This window comes from Chelonia mydas, chromosome 10 (assembly GCF_015237465.2).
Source record: "Chelonia mydas isolate rCheMyd1 chromosome 10, rCheMyd1.pri.v2, whole genome shotgun sequence".
Classification (NCBI taxonomy): Eukaryota; Metazoa; Chordata; order Testudines; family Cheloniidae; genus Chelonia; species Chelonia mydas.
Genome location: NC_051250.2, coordinates 10,374,239 through 10,401,038, shown reverse-complemented (window position 1 = coordinate 10,401,038; position 26,800 = coordinate 10,374,239). Strand labels below are relative to the sequence as shown.

The 26,800-nt window shown below is 39.4% G+C and overlaps 1 protein-coding gene across 2 annotated transcripts in view; it reads left to right on the top strand.

Moving 5' to 3' along the window:
* The window catches only part of SDK1 (sidekick cell adhesion molecule 1), a 646,346-nt gene that overhangs the window by 430,726 nt on the left and 188,820 nt on the right, over window positions 1-26,800 (top strand). For both annotated transcript variants that reach the window (XM_037910909.2, XM_043523779.1), the window contains exons 7-12: window positions 7,791-7,902; window positions 8,870-9,060; window positions 20,087-20,170; window positions 24,651-24,845; window positions 26,015-26,131; window positions 26,403-26,570. In XM_037910909.2, coding sequence (XP_037766837.1) covers window positions 7,791-7,902; window positions 8,870-9,060; window positions 20,087-20,170; window positions 24,651-24,845; window positions 26,015-26,131; window positions 26,403-26,570 — 867 coding nt within the window. The remainder of the gene's footprint in view (window positions 1-7,790; window positions 7,903-8,869; window positions 9,061-20,086; window positions 20,171-24,650; window positions 24,846-26,014; window positions 26,132-26,402; window positions 26,571-26,800) is intronic.

The following is a 26,800-nucleotide window of genomic DNA, read 5'->3' as shown; positions in this document are numbered from 1 at the left end:
TTAGCAAAAAGAAACCCCTCACTGTGCATGGGGGAAAGTTAGGTCAGTGAAAAAGACTGAACTTCCAAATTGCTCTTTTTGCACACGGAGTTGTGAGAAGGCAAGTTCAGAGTGTAGAACAGAAATTTCGTCTGCGTTTGAGTTCTACTGCTGAGAAATAACAGAGAGCTATATAACTAAACAGAGTATTAATTTCCTCAGCACTACATGGGACAATGTAAAGAATTTATTTCTGGAATGTTCTTAAAATACAAGCCTGGTTCATGAACTTGCGCAGGAGCGGAGAAGAAAGCAAAGACCCTCTCCCCTCTTTATACAGGCAGGGAGAGGTCACTCACAAGAGCAGTCCTTGTATTCCCTGCATCTGGGTAGCACAAGGACTGCTCACTTCTGCTTTTCCTCAGAGCAGGATCCTGGCAAAAGAGTTGGGACATGACTCTATGCCCTCTCCTAGCCTGTCGATACAGGGCTGGTGCACTGTGGGGAATGACGGAGCAGAGTGCTCGCTCCCTGAGTGCAAGGAGTGACCTGGAGAGATTGCGCCAGCATGAGGTCCAATCACTCTGGTGCCTCTCTTGGGACAGTGTGACCCTGCACCATCCCCCACACAGGGCTCTGGCTTAAAAAGCCAAGATCTTGCCCAAAAGGTATTTTCTGTAGGTAAATTAAATCTCTGTGGAGCTCCATAAATTGTCTCTTATTACTCCTGCGGATTGGGCTCTAGAGAACTCCCTCAAAGATTTCAGAAGCTTCTCAGCTCTGTATTTTAGGCTCTGTCATGTGTAATATAATATATAACGTGCCTTGTTGCCAGGGTATCTGAGGCAAGTTTCCTGTTGGGTGGAGTTCAGTTCTCCATTAATCTTTCCCTAGGGCTAAAACTAACAGTTCTTTCTGTCTGCATGAAAGTCATTACAAAGAAAAAAATACTTTTTAAAAATGTGTAAGGCTGTTAAGTGTTTAAACATTTGGACATATTTATATGGTGAATTTTAGCTTATTTCATGTTTCTGCTAAGCTCTTGTTAGTTTGTCTATATTGTCTATAAGTTTTCTTCAAATTTGTCAGACAACGGAAACAGCTCACATAAAATATTGTCTTGCATAAGAGCTATGGGTTTACATGATTAATATATTTTCTGTTTTCTTATAGAAAGCTCTGGATCCTGAAAACACTTCTACTTGTGCTTAACCTCAGGCACATGAGCATTCCTATTGAATTCAATGGAACTAGTGACATGCCCGAAGTTAAGCACATGCAGAAGTGTTTGAAGATTCAGAGTCTTAGAAAATATGTTATTGCTTTTATGATTTCAGTATTTGAGGGGTACTTCACTTTTCATTAAAAATTGGGTGTACTTTTGTAACATATACACTGTATATAACACACGGTGAAAGAATTTGGTTGTATGCGATGCAATCTTGATTGCCACTAGTTTGAGGTGACTGCATTTCTCATGAGTAGGCTCGGTGTAGGAGTCAATTTTAATCTATAACTATCTGTAATTGTACATTTCAGCTGACGCACTGAAAGTGACCAAAAAAATATCAATTGGTGACAGTGAGCATGCTTGCAGGGACTGGGTATCACCAGCCCCGCAGCTGTGACATGAGTCCTCTCCAGCTCTGACGTCACAGGAGTGAGTGAGCAGATCCCTCACAGCAGAGGGCCCTCTGCGCTGGTTCAGGGCTGGTGACACCTGATCCCTGCAGGCACAAGGTACGGGAGGAGGCAGATCTAGCGTGATCACTTTATTTCATGACCCCAGGAGGAGGGACTAAGACCTGCGCCTGCCTGAGCCTGCCGTCCTGGGTAAGGGGCCCAAAGCCAAAGTCTGAGCCCCGCCGCCACGGATGTTGGGATCAACGCTGAAGCCTGAGCCCCACCGCCACTGGTGTTGGGACCAAAGCTGAAGCCAAAGGACTTCAGTCCCAGGTGGGGGGCCTGTAACCTGAGCTCTGCCATTCAGGGCTGAAGCCCTTGGGTAGTGAGGCTTGGGCTTTGGCCCCAGGCCCCAGAAACTCTAATGCCAGCCTTGGCATCCCCATTAAAATGGGGTCGTGACCTACTTTGGGGTTCCGGCCCACAGTAGGAGAACGACTGGAATAAAGATACTGGATTTATGGCTTACTACAACAATCTGTAACAAACTAACACTCCCCCCCTTCCTTTCCTCCCTATGAACGGAGAGTTGTTAATGGGTCACTTTACCTCGAATGGTCCCTTGAAATATGTCTTATCTACTTATGCTAAACAATCTGTTCCATCTTGTATTTAGCAGTGACACTTTGAATTAGTTTCCCAGACCTGAAAAAGACCTTTGTGTAAGCTCGAAAGGTCGTGTCTCTCACCAACAGTAGTTGGTCCAATAAAAGATATTACCTCACCCATCTTGTCTCTCTATTATCCTGGGACCAACATGGCCACAACAACAGTGCATGGAAAACCTGAACAGTTTCTCTCTTACCTATCTGAAATTGGTGGTCCACTTCTCCCAGGTTGCATTGAAAAATGGTTTACATGCTGTTGCTATGGTATTATTTCCTTTCTATCTAAATTTAGATGTTCTGGTACTTTGTACTTTGTAGGTTTCTACAAAAGGATTTCCCTTAAGACATGTTATGGGCACATAGGTATCCACTACATGGTTACAATTGTGTTGAGATTTATACTTTCCGAGAGCCTTTAGTCTTGCTTCATCATGTATTGGCCACACACAATGAAATGTTATGGATTCCGTCCTGCAAAGGGAACCATGTGGATGCCCCTGCTGAGACCCATTTGCAGGAGCAGGGCCATAGTGGATTTCAGCAGGTGACTCTTTAGTTGTACAAATGGAACGTTTTGACTGTGCTTGAGTATGAACTACAAATTTGTATGCTGCCCAGTTAATGTTTGTACAGTGGTTTGAAAATTTGGTGTTCTATGTATTTCTATGTATTATTTCTGCAACTGACATTTCTAGGTATAGTACCTAGCAACCAAGCACCAAGCATTGTGATGAGCCCCTATAATGTGAGAATACAGCATATTATATTGGATATAGTAATGGGCACATTAGCTTTCCATTAGATAACAGTTAGAAGAATATTGGCTTTCTATGTCATGATTCAAAAGAAATATACTAGATCCAGATCTGTATCTTCTTAACCCCACATGTTCAAAAACCATTATCAGACGGCTAATTCTTCTAATAGATTTATTCTAGGACATTGTGAATATGGCTCAAATTCTATTCATTAGTGTTCTCATTACAATTATTAATAAAGAAGTAAATGAAGCCTTGCCTATGTTTCTCTTGTTGCAAGGAAAATAAAGTGCACTTCTAGCTCTTGTGCTTATCTGTTTATTGCACAAAGAGCCTGTTTCATATGGTGAACTCCTGGACGGTAGCACAAAGCCTACTTCTATTCTGTGGTTGTTTTTGGAGTGGTGTGAACCAGTCCTCCAAAGGTGCTGATCAGCAGTGAACATGGTTTTCCTCTTTTATAGGTGAAGATAAGTAGTAAATAATGCAAAATTAGTACCCTGCTTGTTGACCTTTTAGCATTTACTGCTGCTAACTTTCCCCTCACACAAAACCAGTAGAGAACAGTTATTTACCACCTGCTAATAGCCACCCCAGCAGTCCCAGTAATTTTGCAAAAAGAGTTCTGAATGGAAACAGAAGTAAAAATCACTAACAATTTAAATCTTTATGGGATCTTTGGCTATAACAGTTAGTGGTTTGCTTTGGGTGTAAATATACTGAAAAGGAGGAATTACTAAATGCTTACTTCAGGAAAGCACCTCTGCTGAGGATGCCACTTTGGCACAGGCCCAAAGTTGAACACTTGCTTAAGTGCTGTTGTGAACGGGGATGGACTTAAGTACTTCTGGGGCCTGAGGTGGAACGACATGCTTTCTTCTCTCATCCTGTGCCTTTCACTGTCGGCTGAGAATGTGTTAAAGAGTAAAAATCTTGTCACTGTGAGATTTAGAATATTTGTTTTGCAAAATGCTGCTTTCTTCTCTTCTCATCCACCCACCCCCATTTTAAATGTCTATGGGCCCGTCTACTAAAAGGCCTGTTCCGTCCAAAATGTGAAGGAGAGAATCAAAGATTTTTGAAGCACTAGATATGTAGCTCACGAAAGCTTATGCTCAAATAAATTGGTTAGTCTCTAAGGTGCCACAAGTACTCCTTTTCTTTTTGCAAATACAGACTAACAGGCTGTTACTCTGAAACCTAGATCAACAGTGAAATTTCTTTCCATTTTCCGCTCTTTGTGGCTATATCATTGTGTCAGAAACAGCAGAGTTTGGTACCTTTTATTTGCCGGTTTCCTATTGCCATTACCCATAATGATGGATTTTGCATTGGTAAGCCTCCTTAGCATAAAGCATTTGATGAGCCAGTTTGGATTTGCTTCAGTTTAGATGTATTTTCATTTCTTTTCTCTATAATTCCTTTATTGAATTCTTTATTTTTGGAAATCTTTCATTATTCTCTTATTCAAGTTACCCTCCCACCCTTTCCTCCCCTCCAAATAAATAGCTAGAAGCAAGGCAATAATACTTCGGCATTTTAATTCACTTATTAAATGCATGTACAGAAAATTTTAAAATGAAACAAGTAAGGCACCAGCCTTTTTATCATTTTTCTAGTGTCTATTGACTGTTGCATAAGCTAAATTATTTACAGTTTGATGCCTCACAAAAGAGAAGCAGATTTGGGTTATTTACTTCTCTGATAAGAAAAAATGGATTGAAGTTGCTGTGATATGTTCCTTTGTTAATTTCATATTTGTTCCCTTGTGTACAAAATCTCTTTAAAGAACTAATGCAAGACTGGCAGGCTCTTTGAAAATGGTATGGAAGTTGTAAGATTAAACAAAACATGAAAAGGTCTTAAAAATATAAGTCAGCGAGGGTTTGATAAAAATAAGTGCTCAGCAGTTGAAAACCTTTAGGATGCTTAATTTGTTTGCTTTATATTTGAGTGTAGTCCTTGTGAGTTATGTGTTTTGAATTATTGTCAGCAGGGCATTTTGAAAGTGTGTGTTTGTACAGTATAATGAAACTAAATGAAAATGACCATATTGAAGATCTCCTTCTAATGAGGAGATTACAACTCTGTAGCATGGGGCATGGGTCACTTGCTGGAGGAGTCTCTGCTCCTTGAAGTCTTTAAACCACGATTTGAGGACTTCAATAGCTCAGACATAGGTGAGGTTTTTCGCAGGAGTGGGTTGGTGAGATTCTGTGGCCTGCGTTGTGAAGGAGGTCAGACTAGATGATCATAATGGTCCCTTCTGACCTTAGTATCTATGAATCTGTGAATCTATAAGAGTGAAATTCATAGGCAGGAGTTGTAGACCAAGCTGGATGAGCAAGCATCTTAGAGAGGTAATTAAGAAAAAGCAGAAAGCATATAGGGAGTGGAAGAAGGGAGGGATCAGTAAGGCAAGCTACCTTATTGAGGTTAGAATATGTAGGGATAAAGTGAGACAGGCTAAAAGTCAAGTAGAGTTGGACCTTGCAAAGGGAATTAAAACCAATAGTAAAAGGTTCTATAGTCATATAAATAGGAAGAAAACAAAGAAAGAGGAAGTGGGACCGCTAAAAACTGAGGATGGAGTGGAGGTCAAGGATAATCTAGGCATGGCCCAATATCTAAACAAATACTTTGCCTCAGTCTTTAATAAGACTAAAGAGGATCTTAGGGATAATGGTAGCATGATAAATGGGAATGAGGATATGGAGGTAGACATCACCATATCTGAGGTAGAAGCGAAACTCAAACAGCTTAATGGGACTAAATCGGGGGGCCCAGATAATCTTCATCCAAGAATATTAAAAGAATTGGCACAAGAAATTGCAAGCCCATTAGCAAGAATTTTTAAGGAATCTGTAAACTCAGGGGTTGTACCGTATGATTGGAGAATTGCTAACATAGTTCCTATTTTTAAGAAAGGGAAAAAAAGTGATCCAAGTAATTATAGGCCTGTTAGTTTGACATCTGTAGTATGCAAGGTCTTGGAAAAAATTTTGAAGGAGAAGGTAGTTAAGGACATTGAAGTCAATGGTAAATGGGACAAAATACAACATGGTTTTACAAAAGGTAGATCGTGCCAAACCAACCTGATCTCCTTCTTTGAGAAAGTAACAGATTTTTTAGATAAAGGAAACGCAGTGGATCTAATTTACTTAGATTTTAGTAAGGCGTTTGATACGGTGCCACATGGGGAATTATTAGTTAAATTGGATAAGATGGGCATCAATAGGAAAATTGAAAGGTGGATAGGGAATTGGTTAAAGGGGAGACTACAACGGGTCCTACTGAAAGGTGAACTGTCAAGTTGGAGGGAGGTTACCAGTGGAGTTCCTCAGGGATCGGTTTTGGGACCAATCTTATTTAATCTTTTTATTACTGACCTGGGCACAAAAAGTGGGAGTGTGCTAATAAAGTTTGCAGATGATACAAAGCTGGGAGGTATTGCTAATTTAGAGAAGGACAGGGATACCCTACAGGAGGATCTGGATGACCTTGTAAACTGGAGTAATAGGAATAGGATGAAATTTAATAGTGAGAAGTGTAAGGTCATGCATTTAGGGATTAATAACAAGAATTTTAGTTATAAGCTAGGGACGCATCAACTAGAAGTAACGGAGGAGGAAAAGGACCTTGGAGTATTGGTTGATCATAGGATGACTATGAGCTGCCAATGTGATATGGCTGTGAAAAAAGCTAATGTCGTCTTGGGATGCATCAGGAGAGGTATTTCCAGTAGGGATAAGAAGGTCTTAGTACCGTTATATAAGGCACTGGTGAGACCTCACCTGGAGTACTGTGTGCAGTTCTGGTCTCCCATGTTTAAGAAGGATGAATTCAAACTGGAACAGGTACAGAGAAGGGCTACTAGGATGATCCGAGGAATGGAAAACTTGTCTTATGAAAGGAGACTCAGGGAGCTTGGCTTGTTTAGCCTAACTAAAAGAAGGTTGAGGGGAGATATGATTGCTCTCTATAAATATATCAGAGGGATAAATACCAGAGAGGGAGAGTAATTATTTAAACTCAGTACCAATGTGGACACAAGAACAAATGGATATAAACTGGCCACTAGGAAATTTAGATTAGAAATTAGACGAAGGTTTCTAACCATCAGAGGAGTGAAGTTTTGGAATAGCCTTCCGAGGGAAGTAGTGGGGGCAAAAGATCTATCTTGCTTTAAGATTAAACTCGATAAGTTTATGGAGGAGATGGTATGATGGGATAACATGGCTTTGGTAATTAAATATTCATGGTAAATAGGCCCAATGGCCTGTGATGGGTTTTAGATGGGGTAAGATCCAAGTTACCCGGGAAAGAATTTTCTGTAGTATCTGGCTGATGAATCTTGCCCATATGCTCAGGGTTTAGCTGATCGCCATATTTGGGGTCGGGAAGGAATTTTCCTCCAGGGCAGATTGGAAGGCCCTGGAGGTTTTTCGCCTTCCTCTGTAGCATGGGGCACGGGTCACTTGCTGGAGGATTCTCTGCTCCTTGAGGTCTTTAAACTACAATTTGAGGACTTCAATAGCACAGATATAGGTGTGAGGTTTTTTTTGTAGGAGTGGTGGGTGAAATTCTGTGGCCTGCGTTGTGCAGGAGGTCAGACTAGATGATCATAATGGTCCCTTCTGACCTAAATATCTATGAAATTTGCAGCTGTGTCATTTTCTGAGGTCCTTTCCTGGAATGTTTAAGTCATTGCTGTTTGCAAAAGTACAGTGTTTTCACAAGGTTTTTTTTCTGCCCTTTGTAGATGCCAGCAATGTGTCTGACACCATGGCTCCTGTCATTGTAGTCCCTCCACGCAACACCAGTGTGGTAGCAGGGAGCAGTGAAATCACACTGGAATGTGTGGCCAATGCAAGGTATTGTAAATATAGTAGTAGTAATAATAAGGAACTGTCCTCTGCTAAAAATGGAGTGAGAACCTCTTTTTTTTTTAATTTCATGGTTGTAATAAGCAGAATATAGCACACAGCTTGCTTTGCACGACTGATAAGGAATCCATATTACTTGTTTAACATATAGATTATTTCTGGGAAAATAAGAAACTCGACATAATTAATTTCCCACCTTTATTTATGCTGCAACAGAGTAAAAATGAGAAGGTAGAAATGTGACATTGGCCCATCAGCAAACACTCTGTAACAGGAGTCCACAATGTTAGTGGTTAATCCTATGACAGTTATAGATTAATATTCTACACTAAATTATGAAGGGGATCCTCGTATTTTCCTCACCCCACATAGATAAAATGGACAAGGCAGAGTACTGCAGTTACCTGTTACAGCTGTTCTCAGCTTACAGTTTTTACAATTAACTTTTTGTACATACCATAATGTAGAGTGTAGGTTAGGAATCTCACTAAAGGCTAGAAATTGTTCCTGTTAAAGCCAATTGAGTGTTGGGAGTAGGCTTGAATCCTAAGAGAGGTAAAGGGCTGGGGCCTTTGGATGATAAGAGGTCCAGCTGATTTCCTCTCCCTCTGAAGTCAGAGATGTTCTTGGTACAGTTAGTGCTACCTCTGTAACTGTGCTATAATGAAAGCCTCGCCCATGTAGCTGAGTCCCATAGTAGTCTTTATTTTTAATGTTGTTTGCTTAGACAAACCAAATCATTAGCGCTTAAGTTCCAATTCTATAATAACTAGCCATCTTTGTTCAGTAGTACTTGAGCAGTCTGTACCCTTGATGAGTGATTGTTAAGACCTCAGAGTTATGTCTGAATTTATTTTTAAGTGTCGATCAATCTGCCAGGGATATTGGGAGAGTTAGGTGAGTTATATTCTCTGTGTATTCTTGGTGATAATCTGAATGTTTTTTACTCCCACAGACCTGTTGAGAAACTGAGCATGACCTGGAAGAGAAATGGAATAAAAATAAGCAGTGGGGTTAACAGTTTTGAGAGACGTCTTACTATCACCAATCCAACCACTGCTGATATTGGGATGTACTTCTGTGAGGCAGAGTTGAAAGACAGCACTGTTGAGCCAGCAAGAGCAAAGGCCTTCCTCTCTATAATGGGTAATTCTGAAAGCAGTCTCTTTTATAGTAAAGCAGGGTTTGGACTCAGGTATAATAGGAAATAGAATTGATATTTTAATATTTCATCAACCTTACATCTGAACCTCTCTTCAGTGAATGGGACAAACAAGGTGAAGTGGGATTTTCTTCCAAATTAATTCTGCTGTTCGTCTCCATGAATATAAATTAATTAAACATACTTTTTTTAAGCATTGATGTGACTCTGAATACCCTTCCAAACTTAAATGTAATCGTGAAGCTGGGGAAACCCAGTACTAAAATCCTTATCATGCAGCTTCCACATCTCGGCTTTTAGCTACATTAAATCCTGATTAACTTCCAACTTGCTTACTTCTTGCTTTAACATGTCATGTTGCTGTTTTTGCAAGAGGATCTTTTAGGAGAGCTTTAGTGTATTGCCCTTTGCAAATTCTAGTCCCAGGGTGAAGGACATTCCCAGGCACATGTGCTGGCTGATGTCACATGAGAGAGAGAAAGACGAAAGTTGAACTTCAATGTAACAAGCCATGTCTCCAGTGCTTAATTTGTAATGAAAGAGGTGCTGGGGCTCAAGCAATTTTTTTACATTCATAACTGACGTAGCAAGCCCAGTTGTGCTGGGGCTATGAACTACCAAGCCTAGAGGTGATGGGGCTCAGCGCTGGCACAGATTAAGCACTGCATGTCTCTGCTAGTCTGTGGGCTCTAATACTTAAGCTGCATTGTTACATTCAGGCTAAACTTTTAAACTATAGCAGCTTACTAAATGCCCATGAATTTATCATGGACTTTTTTATGTTTCCTTTCCAGTTTTTACTAATTAGCAACATGTGTGTGTGTAAATTAAGCTTTCTCCAGCTGGGGTTGCCCATGTGGCCCTTGACTAATTAATCGTGGCTCAATTTTTGAAGCTGCCCTAGGTGCTAAACTCCCACTGACTCCAGTGGGGGTGCTCATTACCACACAGGAGGGCCTAAACACCTGGGAGGATCAGGCCTCAACAATATCCATTATCCATCACTTTGGAAGATATTGTGAAGGCTCAAGCACTAAACCTGTGGCTTTATTGAATGGATTAGGCAGGAGCAGTCTGGTTACAATTCAGAGGAAATAAAGATCTTGCAAATCGAGGTGTAGGGATGCTCATTGGGGAAACAACTAAAGAAATGCAGAATTGTGTCTGGCTTGATAAGAGAATGCATACTGTAATAATACAGTGGTTTTGCTCCAATCCTTTAAATATGGAGCTTTTCTAAATGTTGGTGACTAAATGAAAGTCTCTCCTAGCATCAGGTTTTTTTGTTGAGCACATTGGACACTTTACCAAGCTTGGTGGGATTTCTTAAAAGGAAAAGAAAAGAGAAGCTTTTGAATTACAAGCCAGTGCTGATTTCAGACTCCGGATCTAATTTGATTCTTTATCAGATATCAGGACAAATGACAGCCATACAAGTATCCTAGATAGGTAGATTATTGCTTTGTTAATAACACCCTGGTTGTTGATGTTGATCAGAATTGGTACATATAGTACTTGTTGCACATTATAGTTTAAATGGAAAATGTTATATTGTAAGACTCTCGCATATAGGCTTCATTCTGTAAAAGTGCTTTAAGGCACTTTATGTAAGATGACAAACAGCTCCTTCCTCTAGCAAGATGTGTTCCAGTTTCATGTTGCAGCACTCTTTCCCTTTATATTTAGATCCTCCTGTATGAACTTTAGTTCCAGCTTCTTTCCTCTATATTCAATTTCTTACAATTATTACCTTGCAGCCTCTCTTCCTTTAAGGAGCAGGGACACAATTCATTTATTTATGATTTTGATTTAAGCCCTTTTTTATTCATAAGATTTTATTGTGACTAGTTTAATTTTGCTGCTATGCTGTCAGATCCTGCCTACTGTAATACTTAAAGCAGCCTCTCAGTGTAAAAGGTACTTGAATATAGTTAAACTAAAACTGAGAAAAAAAATCACTGGGGGCTCATAGTAAAATGGTGATGCCACCTTTGATTAGGAGCATGTCTACTCTCTTCTTTTTAGATGTTTTATTTATTTCTAGCCCAGTATTAGGGGGCCGTCAGGGAATGAAGTTATGAAAAGAGCCATAGATATGAACAAACAGATGAAAGAAAGCAGAAACAAATTGGTTACCAATTACTTTTATTTTGTCCTGATGGAACAAGACACTCTAGTTGCAGGTGTTTACTCAATGTGTCAGCATTACCTGCTACGTTTCTTTATTTATGAGTTTCTTGAACAGCAGGATGGATGTCTAATTCCAAACAGGAAGCAGAATCAAGGGATTAGTAGTTAATTCATGAAGAACTGTTCAACCTCAGAGTTCCAAAATGGAACAGAGCAACTGTTTAATTAGCAAGGGAATGGATTCTGGAGGAAACTGGAGACAAGACTCAAACAGCAGAGGCTCCTTCTGCTAATGGCATATTCTTTCTCTGAGCTTTCTTTCGCGGTGTTTCCCAATCACTTACATTATTAAAATCTGTTTTAGTAGCACTTACAGGGATTCAAGTATGCCTGTCTATTTACATGTATAAAATATTTGTAGAATGCACAAATTGATACCACATCACATCAAGAGCTGCACTTCTGGGCAGGATAATGTGGAATTAATTTAATGAGCAATCTCATGCTTACAACAAAAAATTGTGTTAATTGAACAGTTTTTATTTTTTAGTTATTATGATATATCAAATGCACATGCTCAGACGATGTAGTGATGAGAGCCATATAAGTACTGGATGGATGCATACCTGGCTAGGTAGACCCTGCAATTACCATATTGAACAGCAACAAGGAGAAGATATCAAGAACATTAAACAGATTTAAAATAGACAAAATGTTATAAAACACATGATTCCTTCCATTCCCCAATCAATATGTCATGCAACTAAGAGCCCGTTCCAGAGGTACTGAGCATCTCTACTTCCTGCCGACTTTTAATAGAAGCCAAAAGAATCCAATGCTGAAGGGCTTGTGGTCAATTTAAACCCCTAGTAGAACCTGCAAGAATGTTCTTTTTAAAGTACACTTGAGTTGTATATTAAAATCACACATAGAATTTGCAAAATCTGAATACATAGAGTATTAGAACAGTGCATTCACAAGTATAAAGCCTGCTAGCCTCTTGCTACGCTGCCATTTTCCAGTGAAGGTGGAAACGCTCCTTCTGACATCTTCATATTATTTCAGCAAAGATAAACTGAGGCGGTTCCAAACTCTGGTTTTATTAGCTGCAGATGTTAGAAATTTTTTAAAGGGTAGCATGTTCCTCAGTTGGCGGAGTAACAGTTTGGGGAAGATTTGTTGCAGACTAGATAAAAGCACATTTGTTTTACCACTAACCATCTGAAGATTAAGTTATTGAAAGAGTCTGCTCATGACCAGACTAATTTAAAAACTGAGCTAATTTTTAAAAATCTTTTGCTCCAGTTCTTCAAATTACTTTAACAGTTATTTTTAAACTGACTTTTTCTATGGGAGATTATGAATTCCAGGACTGAGAAAGTGTGGAAAATGAAAATGATTGTGCTTTAAAGCAGAGAGAGATTGAAAACAAAATCTGAACAAAATGAGAGAGAGAGAGAGAGAGAGAGAGAGAGAGAGAAGCAGCAATACAAAGACATCAGAATGGTCTTTTGGGACAGAGTAGCAGTATAAAATTTTGTGCCAAGTATAAGGGAATTGAAGAAAATATGATGGAACAGAGGAAAATTACATGATGGAAGATTAATCTTTCTTCAGTATTCTTTCCGTAGCTGGAAGCATTGGCCAGCATTTTCTTTCTTTTATTTTTCTTTTCCTTCTTTGTTTTCCCTTGAGAGAGCTTTTGTATCCTAGCTGGGGATGTTTATTTCCAAGAATAAGATCCTAGGGGGCAATACGGAACGAAAGATGGGAGAGATGTCTAGGCCTTTCCCCTTTTGTGAAGGCAGCATGGAGTTTTATCAGGCACCAAGGGTACAGCATTGCGAGTCCACAGGATTCGGAGGCCAATCTGAAAACAATTATGAAGTTACTACAGAGGGCTGACCTGGTTGGAAGCTTAAGATGAACTACAGTTTGGTTGCCAGACACAGGTAGGTGACCCACCATGACTGCCCCTCAAAGTAAGAAGCAAGGACACCACAAACCAAGCCTAGAAACCAGAGGAGGGAATTTTAGTTAAGGATTCTGTTTTTTCATAGAGGAAATAAAAATACAATACATGGCCCTTTCAAGGCAGGGAATTCTGGGAGTTACCTTGAATATAAAAGCCACTTGACTTGCCCAGACTTGAGTTCAGGGGCGCAGAAGGGGAAATCTTTGGGGAGATTACCTAAAGCATCTGGAAAGAGTAGACCTGAGTTGTTCCTGGGCTTCGCAGACTGTTGAGCTGTATTTAGAATCCATGTGTCAGCCTTTTAAGAATCTTTTTTGCTTCATTATTTCATTAGATTTATTCTGTGGTTGGTACCTTTCTCCCTTCTTTATTTTAATTTTTTTACAAAGATCTTTCAGATGTGTATTTATTTGATTTATTCAGGTGTCTGTCATACATTAAAAATGCAATCACATAAAAAGATATTAGGTTCTCCCCACTCTGGGGACAAAAGTGTGCTAGTTACAACCATGCTTGAAGACAATTGTTGCTAACATGGAAAGGGATTTTTCCTGAGATTCATATTCTCCAAACCACATTATCGACTACCTGGAGGTAGTCTGTGTAGGTTTATAACAATTCTGTGATTGATTTCAGACAAAGAAAAGTCCTGGTTCCAGGAAACTGTTATCAACATTTGTGTATAGACATGGGTGTATGCAGTGATGAGCTGCCAGAAGCTGAAGATCCGGTTCCTTCAATCGCTCCGGGTCTTCGGCGGCACTTCGGCGGCAGGTTCTTCACTCGCTCTGGGTCTTCGGCGGCACTGAAGGACCTGCCGCCGAAGTGCCGCCGAAGGCCCAGAACAAGTGAAGGGCCCGCTGCCGAAATGCCGCCAAAGTCGTGCAGTGCCGCCAGGTGAGTACAAAATCACAGGGGGAGCCGAGAGGGTGGGCAGGAATGTCAGGACAGGAGTCAGAGGAGCCGAGAGGTTGGGCGGGACGGGCAGGTCAGGAGTCAGGGGAGCCAAGAGCTTGGGCGGGATGGGCAGGACAGGAGTTTGCCCACCCCTTTAACAACCGGTTCTCAACCGGCTGAAAAATTTAACAACTGGTTCGTGCGAACTAGTGTGAACCAGCTCCAGCTCACCACTGGGTGTATGGGATCGTTCTACTCCCAAGATGGACAGATTCTTATCCACCTTCACACTTTGTACTCTAAGTTACTTTAAAGCCGCCAGTCCCATCTTCCTTACAGGATGTTCAGTGACTAATTTAGTTTACATTAATAATGGAGATAGATTCCAAAGTTTCCACTCAAATATGCAGGGCTGAATTTCTGACTGATGTGGAGTATTGGCTTGCGGTGGAACCTTTGGGGCTTTTTCTGCTCTTTCTGACTTCCAGGCATGGATCTTGGATTAGGTCACACATCTCAGATGCAGCTTGAAGGGTGTGTAATGGATGCTGACTGTTATCTTTAGAATTTTAAAATCATTCTCCATGTAACTCTCTATGTGGGAGAGGTTTGAATAGTATCAGATTTTGCAGGCTCCCAAGGGGATTGTGGAGAGACTGTTTACAGAATAATGTCAACAGTACATAAAAAGCCTCAACAACTATTAAAACTACCTGTTTATATTCAGATATTCCTTCTTCCTTTTGCTTGTTCTTGGCCCTTTAAGATAGACCCAGTATCTGTACAACTATAGTATCTGAACCCATATAGTATCTGTTCTTCTGGTCTAATATCTAATCTACCCTTTCTTGTTAAACATCACCCTGCACTGTCAGGAGGGTGAACCTGATGATTTATTGTGTCTCTTTCACCTCTTACTTCTGATTCTATAGTGAATGTAAATCAGACAATTGGCCTGATCCCAAGATATCACTGCCATCCTCTTGAAATTTGTGTTTCTGGGTCTCCTGGTATCACAATGTGTAGTTGGGTGGGCATTATAATTTCACCACACATTTCCCCACCTCATTTTTCCCTAATATGACAAATGCTCAAATTCACATATTGTGTGATTTAAACCAGTCATTAATCTATACCCTCTAAATATGTAATAGATTCATAGAGAAATACAGGATACTACTGTAGAATATTATTTGACGCAATGAAACGTCATTGTAACTATCCTGGATGCGCTCCCCCTGGCTGAGGCTCATCAGGCTGTTGTACTGGACCCAAACCTTGGGTCCTACATATGCTTAGCTTGCTGGGGCTGGGCAGAGTTCAGGCCCTGTTTACTGGTTCTGGGTGAGACGGGTTGGGTCACAGAAACCCCCCCTTGGGACTGCCACCTGATGTACTGGGACTACCTCTAAGCCCATTTTCCCTGGCAGCTTAGGACTTCAGAGCCCTGCCTCATTGTGCCAGACACACTAGCCTGCTACAAACATAGACCCAGGTCTGAACCACGTCCCCCAAAAGCTGCAGGCTTAACTGACAACAGCTTAAGAAGTGCTCCTGTCTCCAACACCCAGATATCCAGTTCCCAATGGGATGGATCCACACCCCAAATAAATCCGTTTTACTCTGTATAAAGCCTATAGAGGGTAAACTCATAAATTGTTTGCCCTCTATAACATTGATAGAGAGATGCACAGCTGTTTGCTCCACTAGGGATTAATTACTTGCTCTGGGTTAGTTAACAAGTAAAAAGTGATTTTATTAAATATTAAAAAGTAGGATTTAAGTGGTTCCAAGTAATATCAGACAGAACAAAGTAAGTTACCAAGCAAAATAAAATAAAACACACAAGTCTAAGCCTAATACAGTAAGAAACTAAATGCAGGTAAATCTCACTCTCAGAGATGTTCCAATAACCTTCTTTTACAGACTAGACTTCCACCTAGTCTGGGTCCAGCAATCACTCACACCCCTGTAGTTACTGTCCTTTGTTGCAGTTTGTTTCAGGCATCCTTTAGGGTGGAGAGGCTATCTCTTGAGCCAGCTGAAGACAAAATGGAGGGATTTCCAGGGACTTATACAGTCTCTCTCTTGTGGGTAGAAACTGCTCTCTCCCCCTGTGTAGAATCACCGCTACAAGATGGAGTTTTGGAGTCACATGGGCAAGTCACATGTCCATGCATGACTTAGTTCTCTACAGGCGGAGCCATTGCCCACATGTTAGCCCGAACATTCCCAGGAAAGCTCAGATGCATCTATCAAGATCCATTGTTAGCCAAGTACTTCCATTTACTTGAATAACCCCTTCACACTATGTTGACCAAATCTGCCTTAGGTACTTTCTACAGCAAACACTTTAAATACAAGCATAGAGCCAACGCTCATAACTTCAGATATAAAAATGATACATGCATATGAATAGGATGAATACATGCAGTAGAACATAATCTTTGCAAAGATATGTTACATGGCATATCTAGCATAAAACATATTCCAGTTATGTCATATTTACACTCATAAGCATATTTCTATAAAGAATTATGGAGTGCAACATCACACTGGGCGTCTAGGCACACATTCCAGATGCAGATCCTGTGTCAACACCACTCTTGGCACTGGGGACCCTGTGGTCTAGTTGCCTTGACCCTGAAACTAGAGCCAGCTCCCAAGCCTCCCCAGTGGCTGTCACATGCTGTCAGAGTTCCTCCAAAGCTGTGGGTGGACCCTCTAATTTATTGTTTTCCTCTTCCATGGTTATGTGACTGTATCAACAAGTGACACCAACTCTTCAAAGGAATTTTTAAACACACTCTTTTTAATATTAGGCAGAACAAGAGATACACAGATATAGGGAAAAACGAGGTCTGCATGAAAACCCCTGCCTCAGTTTCCTCACCACTCCCAAAAGCTCTTTGGGATTTGGTCAGAATCTTTTCAGGGCCCTGGAACCCTCCTTTCTTCCTTCATCTTCTGCCCAGTCTTAATCTGCTTTTGTTTCTGGTCTCTCCTCCCAAAATGGCTGGTGAGAGAGAGCCCTTCTTTTATAAAGTTTGTCAGGTAACTACCATAATTGATTTCAAGTCCTTCATCATGGGATCTCACTTGGAAGAAAAGGTTTATCTGGGCAGTAGCTCAGTCTTTCTCCAAGGGAGCTTCTATTTGAACAGGACAAGATGCGTCAGGTTAACAATCTGATTACTTTGAATTGCCCTCTGTCAGTGCCTTTATGAATCCCAGTTCCAGATGGAGGCAAAAAAGACAACAGGGAAGGCACAATGCAGTTTTACAATCAAAATAGTATTCATGAAACAAAATGGAGGTTGTACTTTGATATAGATACATACAGGCATATACTAATTCATGACACTCAAAAAAGCCCATTTCAGAGGGAAATAGAATTTTTTCCTTTTAGGTTACCAGTTTGAATTTGGTTCTAGATCTATTACCATCTGATAGCTATTAGTCTCAGTGAACACATTTGTGTCACCAAAAAAACAAAACAAAACAAAACACCACCACAAAACCCGAAACAAAACACCATCATAACTGGTTGTTATGTTGGCAATTAGCAGCTGGAACTTGCATTGCACTGGCAAGGAGGCTAAGGCCCCAGTCCAGCAAAGCCACTAAGCACCTACTTCACTGTTTCAAAGGATTGGGGCCCAAATTATCGTTTTCCATGCTATACCTGGTTCTGTAGATAAGCGGAGTTCACTCTCCAAGGCTGTAAAGCTATAGTACTTTGTATAGTACTAAAAATCATTTAAGTATGCCTAAAAACACATGTAAATGATTCAGCGTGAGTTGGTAGCAATTGCACTGATATGTTAGGTAGGGTTTTTGGCTGCTTATTGTGGGTTCAGTTGTCCAAGGTATTAAGCACTCTATCCTTGGTCTCGCAAAGCACTTAAAAACATTTTATTTTAAACGATATGAGTAGTCTCGATTAAGCCGATGAACTACTTTAATATTGCCAGCCCAGATCATTCAAATATCATGCATCAGACCTCCAGAAATCATCAGATAACATTTCATAATTTTAAAGTCAAACAAATAAATTCTGGGTTCCTTTTATTTGTCTTCTGCGTTTCGAGCCTTCAGACTTCACATTTTTAAGCTTTCCTCCACAACCATGAGGACTAGAAACTTACTCTTTTTCTTTAAGTGAAAGTTGAGATTCTTATGTAATAACTTAATTGCAGGAGTTGGGACCAAATGTAACAAAATTTGCAAAAAAGTCACAAGAGTTTGCAACTGTGGTACTCTTGTGTTTAAAGTTAAACATGTTCTTTTGCTGGATTGCAAAGAGAGTGCTCAGCAACTTGAATCATGACGTCTATGACCTGCACTGTGATCCAACAATGAGTTTTGGTTTTATGTTTAGCTTTTCAATTTGTGGTTTAGAGTAATGAACGACACTTCATATGCAATATATAACATCTTATTATGTGTGTTATCAGTAGTCGTATAGCTGGGCATTCCAGATCAATAAGGTTTACACATTTATATTATTAAAATGTAAGAAATCACTTGGACAGTTCAATTTATTGGTTTTGCCTTGTAGATTTCTAGACAGTTTCACATCTTTGACCCCCTCAATCTCTGCACAGACTTTGAAAACTGATTTTTTGACTTTGTTTAAAACGAATATAGAAATGTAACTTCTGTAATGGGTCCTAAGAGGAATGCCACTTCTCTACATTGGAGAGAACATTTTCTAGTGGTTGGAGCAGAGGAGCGGGGATTGGAGTCCTGAGTTCTAACAGTGGCTCTTTTACTGACTTGATGGGTGGGTATGAGCATGTCACTTAACGTCTCTGCAAAATGAGTGTAACAACACTTAGTATACCACCAGAGGTACTGTGAGGAATAGTTAATTAATATTGTAATGTAATATACGTTGAGATTGTTGTATGATTTTATTCTATTTATGAAAACAAGTCATGCCATTTAGTTAGTACTAAGTGTGCAAGTCTGGACCGTGGAATTATTTATATGTTGTTGGGGTGGGGTTGAGATGTAGACAGCCTAAAGCTACCTTGGGCCGTCTTTAACCCACTACACTTTTTCTCAAATATATTTGTATTCTTCGAGAGGAAAATGCATGGCAAATCATATCCCTTTTTCTGTATTTTCCACTCTTTTAAGAGGCAATCAGTGCATGGTGTTTGTGCTTAGTTATGCTATGATAGAATTGTAGTTATAATCAAATAAAATGCTTCTGAAAACAGTACTCGGATGATAATCACATTGAGTAGAGTATGACAGTTTTTAGTTACCATGATAATCACTGCAACCTTAATGCCTGTGGGACTTTGACACAATACTCCTGAAATTTTATCCTGCATAGATTAAGTAGTTACATGATAGTGTGTTCTACAATCCCCCATGTCTAGTCTTTGTTTAATGCAACCTATAATGTCTTTTGTTTAGTCCTAATGATAAACTGTCCGTTTTGTTGGTTATTACTGCATGTTCAATTAAAGCATTACATCTGTTTGCTTTCAACAAATAAAACTGTTAGGGTTATTTTTTAATATACTGTGCTTACTTTCTGATATAGGGTCACTGACATGGTATGGTACTTTATTTGACATGCTTCATTACTTCATGAGAAGCTGGTGTTTAGCTTAGATACTGAAGCAAACTATTCTATAAAATATTATGCTGTAAATATAAACCTTTATGAACCTCTTGGGGTGGCCCTTCTAAACAGAGAATTAAAACATTCCATGATTCAAACCTATAAAATGAAAAGTAGCCCCTGCACTGAGTATTAATTTGTGGTGTGAAACCCTAAATTTAAATTGGCATTGGCTCAGCTATCTTTGAAATTCATATTCATCATAGCAAAAAACAACAAAAAGCCCTCCCATGATCCCCAAACAGGAGATGAACTAGGCAATTTGTATTATACTATATTAAATACAGCATTTGCGAGGAAACTATATTAAATTCTTTAAATCAACTTCAGTTTTCATTTTGTTGTTTATTTCCTTTCTGTTCTAAAGAGCCACCCTATTTCACTGCTGAGCCTGAGAGTCGAATTTTGGCTGAGGTGGAGAAAACAGTGGACCTCTTATGTCAGGCAATGGGTGAGTGCGCAGTACATAAAGTATATGAAGCTGCTTAAAATGAGTACAAGCTTGGAAAAAATAAATGCACCCTCTGTTGAACAAAGCACCCAATACCAATTCCTAACATTTTCGGGTAGATTTCAGTCAGCTATGACCATTTACAGCAGTTGAGGAGCTGCCCCTTCGCCTTTAGAAAATTGGGCTGTTCTTTTAGTTTTGTTTTGTACGTGTGATACAAGTAAGTGGAATTTTGGTATAAGAGCTGGGTAACAACATTAATGCTGCTTTTCTGCTGGGCAAAATAGCCCCTGCTCCTTCTCTTCATGTTCTTTGCTTTAGGATACTTTCTACAATTGTAGTTGGCTAAAAAAGATTAGGGTCTCGAGCCAGTAAATTAACTGAGGTAAAACAATGGCTTTGGGACTCATAACTTGGGACGCCGAGAAACAATCAATAATTCCAATACTTAAACCTCCTTGTTGAAAATTATGGTGCTTTTACACTGAGTAGAAATGTCAGTTGCAGTAATGTTCAAGTGTAGTTACACTTCTACAGAAGCACTCTTTCTTTCCGTTTTTAATTGGAAGGTGTTTTAATGCCATAACAACCCTCAAAATACTTACAACTCGACTTAAAATGAAATGCCTTTTTCAATACAATTCCAAAGAAGCAGAAGCATGCCCTCTAATTAAAAAACAGGAAGCATCATAATCTAGTAATTAGAACAGTGAACTGCAAGTTTCTAACCTTGAATATTATGTTAGACTCTGCCACTGAATTGACTTATGAACTTGGCAAGTCATTTAGCCTCTCAATGCCTCAGATTCCCAATCCTGTGGAGGTCTGTGCACTCAGCCTTTGTGCACTGTGAGTGTGAGAGACAGATTAATTTCACAGTATAAGTAGTGATTAACTATAAATAAAATTGCAACCTGCACAGACTAGCTTTTTACTTCCTCATAAATGGAGTTTCAGTATATCCAACTATACTGTAACCAGGCTGTGGTGTATATCTCTTGATGCTTTGTACATTTTCAATGCACTTTTTTTATCCTGTTCCTTATTTACTTATAGAAAGTATGGAGCTGCAGGCCTCATTGGTGGTGTCATGGGAGTGCAGTTAATTAGACAACGGTTCTTCCTGTGTAGACAAGTAGATGGAAGGATACTTGTGGGACACATCAGCAGCCCACTGGGAGATGCTGGTGCTATAAAAAATAAATAACAAAAATAATAATTTAAACTTCTCTAGTCTTTAATTCATGTTCTCAAATCACTTACAATTGCTAAAATTCAGAACATGGCTATAAGATAGTTAAAGGTTGTTAGCCCTATTTACAGGTGGGGAAACTGAGCCACAGAGCGGTTAAGTTACTTGCCCAAAGTCATATAGTGAGTGGTAAAGCCAGGAATAATGTCCAACTTTTCTGGCTCCCAGTCTCCTCTCTAACCATTAGATTAATTTTCTAATCTTGGCAGAAGTGCTTTGGAAAATGTATGGCACTCTATAAATGCCAAGTATTATGATAATTTTATTTTATGAGTCTTTAGATCACACTGCATCCCCTCAAACAGCAAGGTAGGACTAAGGGTTGGCAAAATGCTTAGATGGAGTAATAAAGATCTTTAAAATGTTTCCTTCTCTAGATTTTCTGTTAGGAAGGTTCAGGGAGAAATAAAGACAAAATTCATAATTGTTTTTTCTATTTTTAAAATTTTCATTGCAAAATGAAAAAAGGGAATTTTGTACAATTTTAGAGGCAGTTGTCTCTAAGAAGATCACTAAAAGCCCAAGTGAATGCTATTGACAGGCTCCTAAATGCTTAGATAAGAACCTTGTTTATCCATATGAGATAAGATTCATAACTGTGGGGTAGGGGAACGTATTCACGTCTGAAACACAGGAAATAAAGAGATGGTAATATTCAGTTTGTCATCTGAGGTAGTGATGGAAAGGTGTATTTCACAATGATTATAGGAGTAGGATTTTTTTTGTTAGTGGGAAGGGATTTGAGGAATGATTCTAATGTTAAAGGTAGGGGTCAAAGTACTGAATGCCAGGTTTCATTATCTGAATGCCTGTCAAATTTAATGTGTGGGAAAAAGGAGTTGTTATTATTTAAACTTGAAATCATTTCCAGCCTCTTTCATATCAGGAGGACTATTCCATTCTGTTTCTTCATTACTCAGTGATAATTTGTATTTGCCATGGGGATTTTCAAAAGATGAATAACACACACACTGAGAATTCTGAACATGAGAGTTTATACTAATTTTGTATATGGGCTGTTGTATGAAATTGAAATTGTGCCTGTTGCATGGTGGTACAGTGCATCTATTCATATCAAACACCACACACCATGTACAGTGGATTTCTTTCTGAGATGATTATCAGCTTCAGGGGTGATTTTGGCAACGGATGCATGTTTGTATAAACAACATTAGGATGAAACAAATATTCTTTTTCTTTTTCTTATTTTTTTGTACATTTTTATTTGGGTAAATATAACTTTGTCCACACCCAGAGGATTAGTAAAATTGAAAGGAGATACAAATTGACATGTCATATTAGTAACTTTGGGATTTTCAAAATAATGGTAATATTGTGCTCTTCCATAGTGCCTCCCATCTCGGGATTTCAAAGTCTGTTAACATTAGGGTGAAATTCACTGTCTGCTCAAGGCTCTATGCATCACTTGGGCCCCATCCTAAGGGCTTAAATGAGGCAAAAGTCTTTCACTAGGGTGAATTTCACTCATTAAGGAATTAAACCTCACAGCTGCCTGGTGATGTAGGTAACTACTATCCCCACTTTACAAATGTGAGACACAGAGATTGCTCAACACCTCTGAAATCAGGCAACTTCAGTTCCCATTGACTAATTCAGTTGCCTAGATATTATTGTGATTGGTGGGTTAGAGATGTATAAGGTAGACAGATAGATGACAGACATGGACTGTAATGTGGTCTACAAACCCCATACTGAGTATAGATGGGAGACTTGCAGGGAGGAGAGTCTCTCCTGTTTAAAGCAAACAGCCTGATCATACCCCCATGAAGCTACCAGAGCTGCTAGTCATGGAGGCAGGCCCCCACAGCTGCAACCAATAGAGAAAACAAGGCCTGCTATAAAGAGGAGAGTGAAGAGCTAGAAGAGGAGGCAGAAAGATCTGGGGGGTAGCAAAGAGGTGACAATGCCGCCTCTAAGAAAACATCCAGGCAATTGCAAGGCCTAAAATTGAAGGACTGATAGAATTAACTGGTGGTGAGGGTCCAGGAACTGACCTGACTGAGAACAAACTAAGGAGGGTCAATCAGGAGAAGTGGAGACACATCCAAAGACCACACCAGGAGACAGTGACTCTTACCTTAGAATCAGTCAGTGGTTCAGATTCTGGGCTGAGTTCCAATTGTGCCCATAAGCTCAACACAGCTTATGGTGGAGACTAGGGGTGGGCCAATGTAGTTTGAGCATTTATGCCCTCCCAATCTTGGGGTCATCCAATTCCATCATAAAGTAAAGCAACTTTACAGCCGGGAAAGAAGAGGAAGAGCCAGGGACTGCTGGAGTGGGTGGACAATGCAGGGATCGTGCTGGAAGTGGCATAGGAGCTTCTATGGCTACCCTACACCACTGGATAACTCCACTAGGAAGGGGAAATCCCCCACTGGCCCGATCTGCTGAATTTACAGCCACTTTTGTGCAGCAGACTGGTGCGAAGTAGCTATAGCATAAGTGAAAACCCTTGCCAGTATTTCTATATAAATGTGCATGCAAGAAAAGAGTAATACGCAGTAGGAGGTGTTATTTTTAAGGTAGGATTTCTGTTTACACTTTGGTTTGCATTAATGCACAAATGTTTCAACCACGGGTGAAGCAGAAAATGAATCAAAATAAAAATTTTAAACAGTCTTACTGAATACTGTTTGTACATTATCGCTTAAAGATACACTGCCAGTTATCATGAAAAGGATGGTTAAATTAAGAATTAAAATACCTATTACAGTCACTTCAACATTTCATTGCTAATTTGTAATTTGTCATTTTCTTTTAATTTTGACAATTTCACTGTAGCGGCATATAAGATTTTTATTCAGGATGAAACTACACTATAGGAATTTCTATGTCACAAGCGTTGCTATGGTTTACATTTACAGGATTTTGTTTTAAAACATTTTTCCCGAAGTGTGGTGTGAAGTATGATTATGAGGAAGAAAACATGATAGGGTTATCTTCACACTCTATGATTATTTGCTGTTTTTGTCATCACGCTTTCTACAGTATATTATTGTCGTTGATAACATGACCTGTATTTACCATTGATCAAACAGTGCTTTTGTACTATATCTATATCTATTTGGATGGGGCAAGTTAGGCTACACTGGGCTCAATTTTGCGCTCAGATATTTGAATATAGCATTGCTGCGTACTTTGATTGTACAGAATATTCAGTGATCTGCAAAGAATAATAGTGAATTGGTTTTGTTCGATATGTAGGCATTCCCGTTCCCACTCTAGCCTGGTATAAGGACTCTGTTCCTATCAACGAGCTACAAAATCCTCGTTACAAAGTGCTAACGAATGGGGGGCTGCAGATCCAGGGACTGCATCCTGATGACTCCGGAATCTTTCAGTGTTTTGCCAGTAATAAAGCTGGAGAAATACAGACTCACACCTACCTGGATGTAACCAGTGAGTAAGGAACTATGGTAATGATTAATGAGAGCAATGTTCCCATTTCAGATAATTGATTGAAGGGCCACAATCATTTGTATAGTCTTCTGGACAGCTTTGTGGGTGCAGTGGATTGATTCAGATTGATTGAATTAAATCTATAGAGGCAACACCTGCACTTCCATAACCTTGTAAGTGTTCTAGAGCTAATGCACTCATTGTGGCCTGATCCAAAGCACACTGAAGTCTATGGAAAGACTCTTATTGCCATCAATGTGTTTTGGATCAGGCCCTTATTGCTACATTTTAAAAAAAAATGGGGGGGGGGAATTGGGGTCTCTCTCTCTTCCTTTTAGTTCTGTGGTTGAGTTTTCCTATTCTAATGCTTTATATAATTCATGCTACTGTTTTATGATTGTGTAGGATGAGACTTTAGGTATATTTTGCATGGGGGGAAAAACACACATAAAGTCAGAAGTTCGAAGTAAAACATATTTTTCAACAGTAAAAACCAAGTTAAATGTTTTAGTTATTGAATCACTCTGTCATCTTATTTGTTGGGAAAATTCCATGGTTGCCAATGTAATGAGCTTTTTTTAAGTCCAAGGACAATATACAAGTACTGACCAGAATTCTTTGGGCTTTAGAAAACAGATCTGCAACAGTTCGATATCTATGTGGGAAGCGGCAGTAAAAAAATGTAATAAAGTGCACCTGGGGGAAAATAAGAAAGAAAAAACTTAGACAATGTATTGAATGAGAATCAGATTCTAACTATTTTTGGCTGACATTTAACTTTGAAAGTTAATGTCATTCTCAAGTTACTTTTCATCTTAAAGAACTTTGTATTATGAAGATGAAAGCAAATAGTTTTGTTTATCTAGATTTCTGTATTCCCCAAAACACTAATTTTACAACTTTCCACTTTTATCATTAAGATCTCTTGCTTGTACTTGTACAAGCACTATTAGATTTTATTTTCCGTTTAGGTAATAAACTGTGTTAGATCATTCCTAGGAGATGAATAATGAAAGGTTACAGTCACTGCTGAAGGGTTTTTATTTATTAGTGTCATGTCCTTCTCCACGATCGGCTCTATAAAAGTGGAAGCAAACCACTCCAGGATGGTAGTTAAGGGATTGTTTTGATAGATGATCCAATGAATTTTTTTACTTTTTTGATTCCAGATATTACACCAACATTTACCCGACCTCCAATGGACACTACTGTTACAGAAGGGATGACTGCAGTATTAAGCTGTGAGGTTACCGGGGCTCCAAAACCTGCCATAACATGGAAAAGAGGTAAACACTTATTCTGTTGTGAAACCATAGTGAATTCCTGCTCTGTTCTCCCTTCGAATACTTTGGGAGAGTCCATTCAGTATGCACTTCTCACTTTTCTCTAGTTTGTTCTGTGCAAGAAGAGGGTGTGTGGGTGTGGGTGTGTGTGTGTGTGCGCGCGACTGTATAAGCACCTTGTGTGGTTTTGTTACTTAATCTTTTGGAATTTCATTGCTTAATTCATGCATTGCAAATAACAAGAGTCATGCTGTTTCGTCGTCCTGTGTTTCAGGGAACCAGATCTTAGCCAGTGGCTCTGTCCAGATTCCCAGGTTCATTCTTCTTGAATCTGGTGGGCTCCAGATTACTCCCGTCTTTCTCCAGGATGCTGGCAATTATACCTGCTATGCAGTCAACTCTGAAGGAGCCCTGAATGCTTTCTCTATCCTGACTGTCTGGAGTAAGGATAATGCTTTATTTTAAATCTAACATTAATCAAGGATTAATCAGTTTTTGGTGTGCACTCAGGAAATTGTCAAACTATTATGTAGTTCCATTTTATAGAAAAACTTGTATAAATTAATAGGAATAATGTGTCTATTTAAAGAAATCTTTCACAAAAAGGATAATTTGATAGGATGGATATAAATTTTGTATATTTGGATAGCTATTCAGGATGTTTTTGTGAAA